This window comes from Micropterus salmoides, unplaced genomic scaffold, assembly GCF_014851395.1.
Source record: "Micropterus salmoides isolate LMB-PRFRI ecotype aquatic unplaced genomic scaffold, ASM1485139v1 Ms_hic_scaffold_1, whole genome shotgun sequence".
Lineage (NCBI taxonomy): Eukaryota > Metazoa > Chordata > Actinopteri > Centrarchiformes > Centrarchidae > Micropterus > Micropterus salmoides.
The window spans coordinates 66,006,289-66,021,095 of record NW_024040040.1 but is presented as its reverse complement, the minus strand read 5'-3'; the positions used below and the strand labels follow the sequence as shown (position 1 = coordinate 66,021,095).

Below are 14,807 nucleotides of genomic sequence, written 5' to 3'. Positions count from 1 at the left end.
ATGTTTATTTTGGGTTCATAACACTGTAGTTAACCAGATTGGGGGAATATTTGCGAGTTGTGTGCTAGTAACACAAGTAAAGACAAATTGTGCAGCAGTCAAACTCGCGCAAGTAACGCAAGGCAAAAATTCACTTCACATTTGAACACACCATAAGGCTGTTGTTGCCTCAACAAAGCTAGAAAAAAGCTAGAAAACATAAAAACTGATCTAAAAACCTCTGACATTCTGGGCAAAACATTATTTCTTCAGTGTGTGGAGCAATGTGCTGCTGGGACCTCCAATTTTGCAAAAACAAGTACACTGCAACTTACATGGCTCTCCTTAGAGCGGAGGTGCCTGCAATGTCAATGTGGTTGGCATAGTGCCATTTTCAACACATTCAACACATTTTCAAGCTTTGTAAGTTAGGTGATTGGTGATGAATCCTATTTCAAAGTTGTCATGGCATTTCTTAAGCAATATATGTGTGTGTGTGTATATATAGATATATATCTCACAATTTCAAAATCACAATTTGTTTTCCCATTATGTCGAGTGGATTATTAATAATACCAATAATGTGTTCAGCTTCTCTTCCAAGTTGACTTCACTGTGCAAGGATTATACTATTAACACAAAAGTGCTACATTTCAGTTTCAGGGGAAAAAAAGGGCCCAAAGACATTTTTTTATCTATGTCTGTCTGACCTAGAAGGTGGTCTGCCGAATGGATGTGTGACTTTTTGAATCCCAAACCGGCACAAGGTCAATAAAATCTTCTGCATAGATTGGGTAGATATAAGATGTTAAACTCATCACTTACATTTGACATTAATGATGTATTCAGATGTCATCCTCCCCAGCTCATTCTCAGCTGCACAGTAATACTCTCCAGAGTCAGAGGACTGGATGGAGCTGAAGACAAGCTGTGGTTCTTCACTGAGCAGTCTTTGGTTCTCCTTGTACCAGGTGTATTTAGCTGCTGGGTTAGCATCACTGCTGCAGGTCAGAGTCACTGAACTGCCCTCCACTATCTCAGCAGAGGGACTCACTGACACAGAGGGAAGCTTTGGACCATCTGGAGGAGAGATGAACGTCAATAACATAAGGATGAGAATATGTTATTATAGACAATTGAATATTTCCATTTAAACTCCTGTTTGCTTCGTATTAATAGTCACAACAGCTGTACAGAGTGCTGATCCTGGAGCTGTCCCAGGTTTGACTCCTGCTGTTGAAAACTGTCAGTCTTTAATAATTTGTATTTAAAACATATCCACACTTTGTCTCTATATACAGGATACTGGTTGTGTTCAGGTTGCATATGCTGAGTCAGTCCTGACAGTCTTCTCAGTTGAGTTGTAGGTGTTGCCAGCTGGCAGATCATTTCCTTGTTCTGTTTTGTAAATTATTCTTTTGAGTCTACATAACAGACTGTATACAATTATTGGGAGTGGGAGCAAAATCTATGTTTGGAAAAAAACAGGTTCTTGTGCTCTTCATTTGCTATTTTGAATCTTCAGTCTTGTCTGTGTTCAGATCCGGTTACAGAGTTTTAGTCTTCAAATGTTTTCAAGTTCATGTAATTTTATCCAGTCTCTGTGGTGGTAGCAGTACTTATGTGTTTCTGATTTATGACTGTTAAGATAAAGACCATCTGTCTGTCTGTCAGGAATAAATCTTGGGAAACTGTTAATTCCATTTTCAAATTTAACTATGAAAATGAAAAGTTACAGGTTAACAATATCCAGGTCATGTCATTTTGGCGATATGGGGGTGCTCAACGTCATTTTACATAGAACTACCAGTTTTCTACCAATAAATTAATCTACTGCCTATTACAATTCACATTTTAACATTTAATGCTATAAATAAACATTTAAAAAGAAAAAAAATTTCAATAAATGTTTTTAAATTGCATAAATAAATCCAAAATTGTAACCTTAACCCTGGGTGTAGACGTAGCGTGTGTGTGTGCAGTGGCAGAAGAGGAACACTTGCTGAAGAGACGGAGCCCCAGCTTCACTGGTGTTGTGCCGAGTTGTCCGCACCTTGCGGGACTTTCGGGATAATTTATCACCGTTGATGAACCACACAAAGATTATTATAGCGTTTTTAAATAGCCGGCTACTTGAAATAGACCCACAAGGAACCGCGACGTGCATGTAGTTGTCGGCAACACAGAATGCACCTGAAACTCGGCACAAGACTGGTGAATGACAGGCGAGAGAGAGAGAGAGAGAGAGAGAGAGAGAGAAAAGGGTCTTCAAAAGGCATCAGTTTAGCTGGAAATTTACAGTGTAAGTTGAATGAATCGAGACTGTAGCTCTGCAGCTTCTCAAGATTAAAGCGGAGCTAGCGTGTTAACCCCCCCCAAGTGTGTTTTTGTACGCAATCGCCCCATACAAAAACACATGTGATTGGACTATCAGTCGACTATAGGCAGGACTTGACGATTCTTTAAATCGTCAAGTAAATCCTTAGTCGGGGACAGCCCTAGAAAGGATTTGAAAATTTTATATAACAACATACTGTATATCAGAATATTGTTTTTCTACTGGTATTAGAGTTTTTTTCTATAAATAATACTGCTGTGTCTGAATTAAGATCTAGAAGGCGGTTATGTCTGAAATTGTATTGTAATGTTAGTGTGTATGTGTGTTGTTTTTCTGACACAGTGTAGTAAACTCACACACTGAAGGAGAGCGGAAATCCTCATGACCTTTAACAGCACACAAAATGATATCTCCGGGATAAAACTTATGTTTATAAGAAGATGTCTCCACCCTTTCCATTTTCTTCACATTCTTGAACCAGACGTAGGAAGGACGATCAGGAAGACGACAGCTGCTGTGACAAAGCAGCACTGCCTCTATATAAGACCCATGGACTTTTATTCTGGTGACCTGCACCTGCAGAGCTGGACAAAAACACAGTAATGTCACTGACCATTAAATACTCAACTGCAAAATCAAAGCCACACAGTCAGAATAATCCAACAGGTAAAATAGTCAAGAGCGAACTTAGGTGAGGTGAAGAGGAAGAAAACTCATAATGATCATATTTTCACCACCAACTTTACATTTAACATCTACAGTTTATATTAAACAGCTGTTCACATTAACTGCCTTTTTAAATTTACTAATTTGTTGTATACATCAGTTTGCGTTAATCAAGAATCAGTACCTGTGACAGTCAGAGTTGTACCAGGTAAACTACTCCTCCATTCAAAGCTTCCTGCTGTGAATTTGAAGTGATACTCAGCTGAGTCGCTCTCTCTCAGGTCAGTGATTCTCAGAGTGGAGCGTCCTCTCTCTGTATCAAGGACCTGAACACGACCTGCATACTGGGAGTCTTCACTAAGGTCCTCAGGCTGTGAGGGATTCTGCCACTGAAGACTACGTTCAGGACTGAACCAGAATCTAGATGTGATAGTTTCATAACTGTTATAAGTACAAGAAATGTCCACTGATGAGCCTTTGATGGCACAGATGCTTCTGTCAGTGTAAGTCACTCTGTTGCTGGTTTGACCATAGACACCTGAAAGAGAAAAAATTTTTTGACCATCTTTAAACCAGAGTTGGTGAGGAGCAGTGTTATCAGTAATATGTAGTATACAGGGGCCTTATCTGTGGAGGGCCTACAAAGATACTATAACAAATAGCAGTGGATGAGAGGAGCCCATAGAGAATTATTATGTACAGGGCTCAGTTTTTTGTGCAACGATCCTGGACCATGGGGTCGCACTGATGCCAGTGATGCATGCACTCGGGAGGGCTTGCTTTCATTTTTTTTTTTATGCTGGTGGCTTTAAGAAATGTTTTATGTTTTGTAACAACACTGAATATTGCTTTTATAAATTATGTGCTGAAAGACATCTTTCTTTCCATTATGTCGAGAACCGTTCATCCAGTCAACCTAACATTATGGGTATGTGAACAGGCACTGCACTAGTTAGTTCTAAAGTAAGGAGGGACTTGCTTATTTTATTATTTCAGCCAGTGGCATTAAGAAATTTTATGTTTGCAAAAGACATTTATTTATAAGAAAGTAATTAAGAAGAAGAAAAAAGCTATTTAATTGGGAGAGCCTTTGTTTTTTTAAATATATTAGGTCTGGACATGTTAATGCAGTATTATTGTCTTAACGCATTCATTCTAATTAATGGCAACTATTATTTTAATTGCACGTTAAAACAGTCCGTTGCTCATTAGCTCTGAATACACATACAGTCAAACCAGTGCTTGAAGTGGAAAAAAATGTGTCAGCATTAACCAGTTAATTTTCTGCATTCTGAACACATTTTCACCACCAGTTTATGGAGGAAATGTCTTATAAATGTCTATATAGAAATATAATAGAATATAATGCAGTAATTACATGCACATTTGTTTCTTCTATATTTCAGTTGCATTGCATGTTTTCCTACTGCGGATTGTTTCATGTGTTATTCAACATTTCTTGTTGCTGTTTGTCAGAACATTTTTAACAAAAACTTGTGATGGAGACATTCAGATTCTGACCTGTCCCCAGCGTCCCAGTGTAAATGACACCTATCTGTCAATATTTTAAATGTCCTCCTCATCCAGACTGGTCGGTTCAGGACAAGCGACATTGACGAGCTACATTCAGCTCAGCTGCTTGAGAGGCACCCGAGCTTCTCTTCTCCCTCGTCTCTCTGCGCCGACAGAGATTAGCAGGCAGGTGAGAACGGGAACAGGTCAGCGTCAGGTAGCGCCCAGAGTACCTGATATGGAGAGGCAGAGGAGAGTACCAGCAGCTTGGCAGAAGTCACAGGAGGGGTGGGATGTTGATCAGCCAGCAAATCACCCACCCAAACAAGCAGCGGAGGAAGGCTTCGGCAGACTACGTTGGATGCAGCGTGTGGGAGAAGTAGATAAACAAAAGCAAGACAAGCGATCAAATGCCATAGCGAAGTGGATAGCTACACACTGCATGCTGATTAGTAGCCTATTGGGGAAGAAGTTTGTCTGAGGAATTTTCTCTTTGCTGCGGTGAACAAAAAGGGAGAAAGCGCTCTGCGAGTTAAGGCCTTTTCACACAGGAAGCGATTTACGTGCCTCTTAATTCATTTTCAATGAGAGGAAGGGAGGCGCGGGGCGTAGCGACAAACGCCCCTGCCAAAGTTGAATTGACTTGAACTTTCTCTATGCGACGTGCAACACAAAAAGAAGATGGATGAGAGACTGATCCTCGCTGTCTGTGACTTCGATGAAATAGGCTACATGTGATCGGGACACTAACAGGAGGGTGTTTGCATGACTAGATTTATCAGCTATATGAACAATTTAATATAATAATATACCCTATCAACTAACGTTACTTATGGTTTTACTTTAAGCTAGGCTATGAAGGAACACAGTAGCGCACAGAAGCCGTTGCTGTGGTTAATATCTATAGAGCGCCGTTTGTCTCTGTGTCTGTTCACATGAGTAGTGCAGAGCGACCCTGCAGGCCCAGGTGACTAAGCAGGGCGGAGTGTTGCTTCCCGTGTGAAAAGGCCTTAAAAGGCAGGAGCTCTATGGAGAGTAACCATGGCAACAGCTTCTGTGCGCTACACCTATTTAACTTAAAATTATAGGCTACGTAACTTTACCTGATAGGCCTTCATCTAGTTTTACGGGGATGCTCATGTGAATTCCCTCCTGTTAATGTCCTGATAACTATTTAGTAAACAGTAGCCTATAGATTCTGGAAACTCACAAAGAACGAGGACCAGTCTCTCTTCCAATGATTTGTGCTGTGCGTCCCCTACAAAAAGTTCAAGACAATTCAACATCAGCAGCGGGCAGGCGTGTATGGAGGACCGATCCTGGCACAGTCAGAATTAAATACAGAAATAAATAAATGCTCCATAAATAAATAAGCATCCAATTAAATACACAAAAAAATAAAGTAAATAAATAAATGTAGGTAGTAATTAAATTATACAAGGAGACATAAATGTATATTTTAATTAGCACCTTTACTTATTCACTTTTGTAATAATTACCTTATTTATTTATTGTCCAGTGTAATCTTCAACTTTATTTATTAATTACTTATTTTTTAAATGTATTTATTTATGTGTGTGTTTTAATATTTTTGTCTGTTTTATTCTTCCTTTGTATTTCCTTTGTCTGTCCTTTTACATTTCTGTATGCATTTCTGCCTCATTATGCAAATGAGGAGGGGCTTTGTCTCTAGGGGTCAACTTCTGCCCATAGGTGGACCAGTCAGACGGGAGAGCTCCAGGCCTTCTCTGCTTGCACACATCAACAAGCTGCTCTTCACACAGTCAGATGGCTTCCTTCAGTGCGCTGAGGTGTTTAGCAACTCTGTTTGAAGACACTACCAGCCATGTCTTCCTTCTCTTTTCATGTGGACACTCTGACCTACAGAGTTTTCAATTAGCGACTTATACGTACACAGAACTGCAGGAAAGTGAGCTGTTGTTTCTGAGGGCCACATCAGTTAGCTGCAGCTAAATCTGGAGTGCACTCCTATTCGAGTATTTACGGTAAATGCTTCTACATGGAGCAGCTCGTTGCTCTGCTGTTTTCAGCTGCTGTTTCAACAAAAACGCTATTCAGGGTGAAAATTCAACCGTGGTGTTGTGTCGGGAGATGCAGTGACTTCACCAGCGGTGAGTATTATGAATACTACATGTAATCTGTTTAGCTATGAGGAGAGTAAAAATCTGTTAGCCGCTAGGCTAATTTATGTAGTGCTAACATCATATAGGCTAAAGCTCTTAAGCTAGTGGTGGTGACTAACAAATAAACTAATCTTAACAGTTACCAGTAAGAAGAATTTTATGCTTCTGTTAAATGTGATTGCTATTAAGCCATGTTTTATGTGTGGTGGTGAAGTCAATTTAAAGTTAACTTTACTGCACTTAACCAGTCGAAATGATTTAATGAAGGCTAACTTTAGTTACTGTACTTCTATGTCTCACACAGAAAACACAGAAGGAGGCATGCGGAGAACATAACCATGTTCAGGATGAACTCAGAATAGACCCATTTCTCACCTTATTATTCTAAATCGTGCAGCGAAGAAGAAGAAATGCATAATAAATCCTGGGACAAAATCTGTCCACAAATACTGTACAGCATGTAGTCTAATGAACAAGACTTGTGTTATAGCTGACTTGGGCAGTGAAATGTTTAATTTTTTTAATTCATGTGGTCATAGTTGTCCACAACTCAAATCATAATTTAAGAAGAAATGTTTTATACCACCTCAAGAAGGCTTCCTATCAGAAAGGTAGGAAGGTATTTCAAATGTACAACTGCAGTACTTAAATCTAAGTAAAGTAATTTCCCTGACATTTTTGTGTTACTTTACTTTTAATAGATGCATTTAACAGGTTTTATACTTCCTGTGAGTATAATCCAATCAATCTTATTTTCATACTGTATATCCGATGTGTAATTTGATAATTGTGTTGTATGTCGTGCTCGCATCTCAGAGAAGACTCTGACTGCAACATGCGTCTTTGTAAAGAGAGAAACGGACAGAAAAAGTCTCTAACTCTGCCTGTCAGCTCGCTCTGCTCCGTTAAAACTGAATTTACCATACAGAATTGAATACGAGTGCACTCCAGATTTAGCTGCACCCAGCTGACCGTGTGCTTCTCCCTATACCGCAGTTCTGTGTCCATGCATGCAGCAAACTGAAAGCACTGTCTGTCGGAGCGTCTACGTGAAAAGAGAAGGAAGACATTGCTGTTAGTGTCTTCAGAGTTGTTAAACACCTCAGCGCACTGAAGGAAGCCATCTGACTGTGAGGATGCTGGATGTCTGCAGGCAGAGTAGGCCTAGAGCTCTCCTGTCTGACTGGTCCACCAATAGGAGAGAAGATGACCCCTTGAGATACAGCCCCTCCTCATTTGCATAATAAGGCAGAAATGCATACAGAAATGTAAAAAGGACAGGCAGAAATAAATACCATGGGTGAAAATAAATAAGGTAAAAAAATACAAAGGAAGAATAAAACAGACAAAAATATTAACAGACACATAAATAATATTAAATACATAAAAAAAATAGTAATAAATAAAGTTGAAGATTATAACGGAGAATAAATAAATAAGGTAATTATAACAAAGGTGAATAAGTAAAGGCACTAATTAAAATATATACATTTATGTCTCCTTGTATAATTTAATTACAACCTACATTTATTTATTTACTTTATTTTTTTGTGTATTTAATTGGATGCTTATTTATTTATTGAGCATTTATTTATTTCTGTATTTATTTCTGACTGTGTCAGGATCGGTCCTCCATAGGCATGTGCGTCACGTGACCACGTCACCTAACTCTAACAGGGACACTTGTTACTGAACATAGACTGTTTATGCTGCTCCCAGATAAAAACAATGTTTCTATGTTAACCTGTTAACCCTATACTAGCATCATCTGGTTTGAGAGGCTGCAGCATCTCCAGTTTGGCTGATTGTTGAAGGTTAATTATTGTTCCATTAAAGTGGATTCATTTCTAAAATGAGCTGGCTAAACAGGTTGTCTCTCACTTTTAAGTAGGGGGCCCGGCGGGGGTAGGGAAAGTAATATAGTAATGTCACAAGTAATGTAATTAATTACGTTCAATACCCAGTGATAAATAAAGTAATAATATTACTTTTTGAAGCAGATATGTTGAAAGTAAGATAATAAAATTCCTGAATAACTTGCCCAACACTACTGAGGAGTCACAATGGGGGGTCTCTTTATTTAAAAAAAAAAGACCAAACCATTACTGACCATTTTTTAAACCAGAGTTGGTGAGGAGTCACAATGAGGGTGTCTGTATTAAAACTACATGTAGTTTTACGGCTCCACCAGATGGTGTTATGTGAGTTGAAGATTGTGCAGTAAACTCACACACTGAAGGAGAGGGGAAACCCTCCAGTCCTTTCACAGCACAGGAATAACTGTCTGCAGAATAACTCCTGACTGAATAAGAAGAAAATGTTTCTCTCTGAATTTTCTGTCCATTCTTGAGCCAGATGTAGGAAGAACGATCAGGTAGACGACAGCTGCTGTGACAAAGCAGGTCTGCATCAGTATAATGCTTGTAGACTGTTGATCTGATCACCTGCACCTGGAGATCTGGATCTGTGAAAATAACATGACAATCATGCAATCAAAAACATTAAAATAATATGATTGAGTATAATAAAGTATTTCCCATCAGGATCACTATTCTGCACATTCACTTGTCATCAGATAGTTTAAATGTGCTGTTACAGTTTGTGTTCATCAGTACCTGTGACAGTCAGAGTTGTACCAGGTAAACTACTCCTCCATTCAAAGCTCCATGTGTTGAATTTGAAGTGATACTCAGCTGAGTCGCTCTCTCTCAGGTCAGTGATTCTCAGAGTGGAGCGTCCTCTCTCTGTTTCAAGGACCTGAACACGACCTGCATACTGGGAGTCTTCACTAAGGTCCTCAGGCTGTGAGGGATTCTGCCACTGAAGACTACGTTCAGGACTGAACCAGAATTTAGATCTGATAGTGTAATAACTGTTGTAAGTACAAGAAATGTCCACTGATGAGCCTTTGAAGGCACAGATGCTTCTGTCAGTGTAAGTCACTCTGTTGCATGAATGACCATAGACACCTGAAAGATAAAACATTTTTTGACCATTTTTTAAACCAGAGTTGGTGAGGAGTCACAATGGGAGTCTCCTTATTAAAATACATGTAGTTATACAGCTCCACCAGATGGTGTTGTGTGAGTGGAAGATTGTGGGATAAACTCACACACTGAAGGAGAGGGGAAACCCTCCAGTCCTTTCACAGCACAGGAATAACTGTCTGCAGTAGAAATGTCATCTGAATAAGATGTTTCTTTCAGAAATGTTTGTCCATTCTTGTACCAGACGTAGGAAGGACGATCAGGTAGACGACAGCTGCTGTGACAAAGCAGCTGTTGGTTGCTGAGCTGCACATGGAGATCTGGATTTGATGAGGGAACAGTATTGTTAATTTAGACAAAACTGTCAACATGCATACATGAAAATACACACGACCACATTATATTATTGTTTCCTAGATGCTGAACATCTGAAAATAATTAAGAATTTAATGAAAATGTTACCTGTGACAGACAAAGTGACTCCAGGTGAACCAGTAAATCTTCCATCTGGCTGGTTTGTTATGAACATCAACTTGTACTGAGCTGAGTCGCTCTCTCTCAGGTCTGTGATTCTCAGAGTGCAGATGTTGTTAGAACAACTGTACTGCAAACGACCTGTGTATCTTGAGTCTTTTCTCAGATCCACAGGTACATATCTATTCATCTGAGTAAACCAGAATGTTTCCTGAACTATAGTATCACGGCCATTTATTCTGGATGGGTATGTGTAGGTGCAGCTTATTTCCACAGTTGATCCTTTTAAGGCACAGATCCGAGTAGAGGTGTAAGTCACTCCCCAGCCATACTGACCCTGTATCACTGTAACACAGAGCACATCAGAAACTACAGTCAGACTCAACAACACCAGGAGACAGAATTTCATTTGTAGTGGAGGTGCTTCTTTTTGTGAAGCTACATTTCCCTAAACTACTTTGGCACCAGTGGCGTTTCTAGACCAGGCCAGGCTGGGGCCAGTTGTTTTGTCAGAGGGGCCCATTCAATCCGGGACAAAGAGACCAAGGCAATATTCAAGCTTTCAAAATGTCTTGTTTAGTATATAATGTAATGTTTTAGTATGTTTCAGTAACAGGATCTTTTCAGTAACTTAGTTATAGTTTTATTGAATTACATTATACAAAAAAAAAACATTCTTGTTAACTTTAGCTCAAGTTACATTCTTTGATGCAACACTTCTTTGTAAGGCTTAATGAACAGTTTAGGCTCTAGTGTACTAGACATTCTCTGGATCCCAGTTTGTATTTTGAATCCCACTGTAACTTTTGCTAGGAAACAACAAATGTCTCTATATTCACTCCTGTTATTAGTCATGATGTGAAGTATACACAAAGTTAAATACTTGATAGTAGGCTGTCATCTGTGCATTGTAAAGGGGGATGTGTTTTATGGCAGGTTGAAAACCATCACATACAGTCTGAAATAATATGTATCCCAATATAACTTTTGCTAGGAAAATAGAAACTTCTCCATATTCAGCCCTGTTATTAGTCATGATGTAAAGTATACACAAAATTAAATACTTGATGCTAGGCCGTCATCTGTACATTATGGAGAGGGATACATATTTTGGCAGTCTGCATGTCCAGTCTGGTAGGACCAGTACGCTACTGCTTTTTGTGTATGAAAAGTGCTGTTTAAATGCAATGTATTATTAAATTGTTATGATGAAACATGGATTACAAAGACAAAATATTGTCTATAATGCTGCATTCAGTTTAATATACATTTCGAGATAAGTAGATGTAATGCTGACATATTCAATAATATATGGAAAACCGTTTCCTTTAACATATATTTCAATGAGCTTCTTCTGCAAAGAGAAATGTAGCAACTGAGGCAAAAGTTAATTTCCAGGCATCAGCCCCCAAGTTGATGGCCACTGTACACACAATAGTTTATATTCCAACAAGAAAGCTTACAACACAGGAGTGTTATTGTATTGTTCAGTTCATTATTTTCACCCAATGGTGAAAATAGGCATATTCTATAAATAAAAAGTGTTATCTGCAGGTATTCCATGTGTGACTTTTCCCCTGTACACCTTAACCCATTGCTGTAGATGTTTTCAAAAGACATTACTTAAATAATTTTAGGCCTGTGTGTGTAAACTAAACTTGTCCCTGGCCTGATACTGTGTGTTTGACACCTCACCCCTGCAGTCGCCTGCAGTGACATTTGACTATCAAGTCAGCAAAAGTCAGGCCATTTACTGTATAGATGGGTTTCTTGTATACAATCACTAAGACCAACTAATTTCTGGGTTATTTCAACCCAGAAAATTGTGTTATTCTTTTTGACCCAATTTCTGGGTTAATAAACACCCAACATTGTACTTAATATAACCCAACTTCTGGGTCAAAAGAACAACCCCAATATCTGGGTTGAAATAAACCAGAAATTAGATGGTCCCTTTTTAACCCAGGAGTTGGATCAAAAATAACCCAACTTCAACCAATTCAAATGTTTTACTAATAAAGTAACTCCAAAAGGTACAGACAGGCAGGATGTGTACAGACTAAACAAGACTACAAAGTAGAACGGCCAAAGACTGACTGAACTGAAGGAACTAAATACTAACACAGATGAACACTGATTAACAGAACACAGGTGGAACAGATGATGATAATGGTAATTAACTAAACACAGGTGATGCACATGAACTAAATGACAAACCACGGAAACAGATGAGTTCCCCCCTTGCACCCCGCCGGGTCCCCAGTCACCGCATCCTCTCCTCCACGTCTGCCAGCTTCCCTCGAACCTCCAGCCTAAGCACCTTCCGCTCCCCCGCGGACTCGTCTGCCTCTCCCCTTCTTTCCTCCCGTCCTTCCTCGTCCCCCTTTTTCCTCAATAAACCTCTTTTTCAAACCCTCAGCGTTGCGTTTGTGTCCGTTCTGTCTCCTACTGTTACAAATACATTAACATAATACTAACATCATACTAGTAAACACTAAACTCTTTATTCAATGTTATAATATTATACTAATACACTTATTTATACTAGTTACTCCTCCAAGTCGTGGAGCTTCAATGCGGTCACCAGCTACTGCCTAACTTTTGTCAATTGTTATATTTGGCAGGTGGTGTACACTGGGTTTTTTAAGGGCTATTTCACTGAGAACTACCGGCCTCTAAATTTACTCTAGCAAACGTTGAGAACAACCTAAAGCTCTCTTCACTACTACAGGTTTCTCTCAGACAATACACATTTCAATGTCTTCCCCTCCCTCCCAAAGTAAAATTGTTCACTGCCTCTTTTAGTTTAATTAGTGACGAATAAATACGATACGATAAATTTAGATGTACAGTACCTTGTACAGAGAGAAGGAAAACGTATCCACTCACTGCTGCTGTTAAACCCATAGCTGCTGTCTGTTAAATCACATCAGTAGATCACATGAGTAATCCTGTATGTAGTAAGTTACAATAAACATTTCTAAACAAAAAGGGAGGACGTGGTCTTTGAAGAGTTTGTGTCTGTGTGGTTGAACCAATTGTGGTAATCAAGCTGCTGTGGCTTCCTTCCTCTTTACATCAATATGGGTGAACAGAAGAATGTCTGTAAATCCCCAAGTTGAAATGAAGAAATGATTCTTACTGTGGTTTTGCAAATGATGCATGACCTTAATAAAATATAGTTTATAGAAATGATAGATATATCACTTTTCTTGAGAAGACTATTTAAAGACAGAACAAAACATAATGACATTTTAATCACTCCCCCTTTTTTAAACCTTATAATACAACCCAGGTATATTATTATTATACCCATTTTATTTACAATTACAACACCAGTCCATATAGAATGATGATAAGTCTTTTGTGTTAACTAAAAGTGAAAGTCTTTCATTTGTTTAACCCTTTCTTTTCCATAGTGTTGAGAGAGCCAAACTCTAATGTTCACATTTGCTATTTGCTGAAAGCTGAGAACTCTGTGTACATCCCATCAAGGCTCTCTGAACTGGCTGTAAACAGAGTGTAAAGTAATCCTCAAAATAGGATCAGTGTTGAGAGCAGATGTTGAGGTGTGGTTGGCGTCTATCACATCACAACTTCCTCTTGAGGAGTTGTTGGTCTAATTCAAAGGAACAATGGAGGTAGGAGGTGCACTAGATAATACTAATTTCAGACCTGCTCCCATCAGTACTGTAGTCTAGGATGTTGTATGCTGTACAGATTCTGAACCTTCTTAAGGCAAATCGTGATTTGTAATATAGGGCTACTTGACTTGACTTGAAAAGCAGTCTTGGCTTGCTTCCTCTTTACATTATTAACATGCATGAAAGCTGGATGTCTGTAAACCCCCAAGTTGAAATGAAGAGATGACTTTTTCTGTGGTTTCAAATATGCATGAACGTCCAATAATCTGTGTCTAGGTGGTCTGGTGGTACATGAACCATTCACACCACAGCACTTCAAACATAAGGGGGCATTTTAGCATCAAAAGAATATAATGAAAAATATGCTTTCATGCGCCTGATGTCACAGTTCAGTTTCTGAGCACAGAAACTTGGAACATTTAAAGCCAGCAAGGTCAGATTCCTCATTCGTCGGTCGCCAACAGAGAACAGAGGTTCTAACAACCACAGCTGGCAGCTTGATTGATCTCCTGAAAATATGCATGTACTGAGATTAAATTTGGAAAGCACTGCTAACAAAAACTGCCTCATGATCCACTTGTACAAAGTTGTCATGTTGTCTTGAAAGATGAAAAACTTGGTTTAAGGTCCCCAGGGAAAAAATGGAAATTTTAACAATTGCAATCACCAACCACCCATCTACAGGTGCTGGTCATATAATTAGAATATCATCAAAAAGTTGATTTATTTCAGTAATTCCATTCAAAAAGTGAAACTTGTATAATGTGTACATTCATTCCACACAGACTGATATATTTCAAGTGTTCATTCGTTTTAATTTTGATGATAACTGACAACTAATGAAAACCCCAAAATCAGTATCTCAGAAAATTAGAATATTGTGAAAAGGTTCAATATTGAAGACACTTGGTGCCACATCAGCTAATTAACTCAAAACACCTGCAAAGGCCTTTAAATGGTCTCTCAGTCTAGTTCTGTAGGCTACACAATCATGGGGAAGACTGCTGACTTGACAGCTGTCCAAAAGACGACCACTGACACCTTGCACAAGGAGGGCAAGACA

General features: G+C 39.0%; 1 protein-coding gene across 1 annotated transcript; it reads right to left on the bottom strand.

Moving 5' to 3' along the window:
- Positions 1-2,940: 2,940 nt before the first annotated feature.
- Positions 2,941-13,156, bottom strand: LOC119891742. The gene is made up of 5 exons (XM_038703617.1): positions 12,956-13,156; positions 10,089-10,445; positions 8,870-9,103; positions 3,398-3,521; positions 2,941-2,944 (listed from the first exon to the last, which is right to left on the bottom strand). Exons 1-5 carry the CDS (start codon positions 13,005-13,007, stop codon positions 2,941-2,943), a joined length of 771 nt encoding a protein of 256 aa, XP_038559545.1. The 5' UTR covers positions 13,008-13,156.
- Between the last annotated feature and the right edge of the window lie 1,651 nt (positions 13,157-14,807).

Coding starts and splice junctions, on each gene's coding strand:
- LOC119891742 (XM_038703617.1), bottom strand. CDS start 13,007: ATGGGTTTAACAGCAGCAGTGAGTGGATACGTTTTCCTTCTCTCTGTA. Junction 10,446..12,955: donor TTTCCTTCTCTCTGTACAAG/GTACTGTACATC, acceptor TCTGTGTTACAG/TGATACAGGGTCAGTATGGC. Junction 3,522..8,869: donor TTTCCCCTCTCCTTCAGTGT/GTGAGTTTACTG, acceptor TTTCTCTTTCAG/GTGTCTATGGTCAAACCAGC.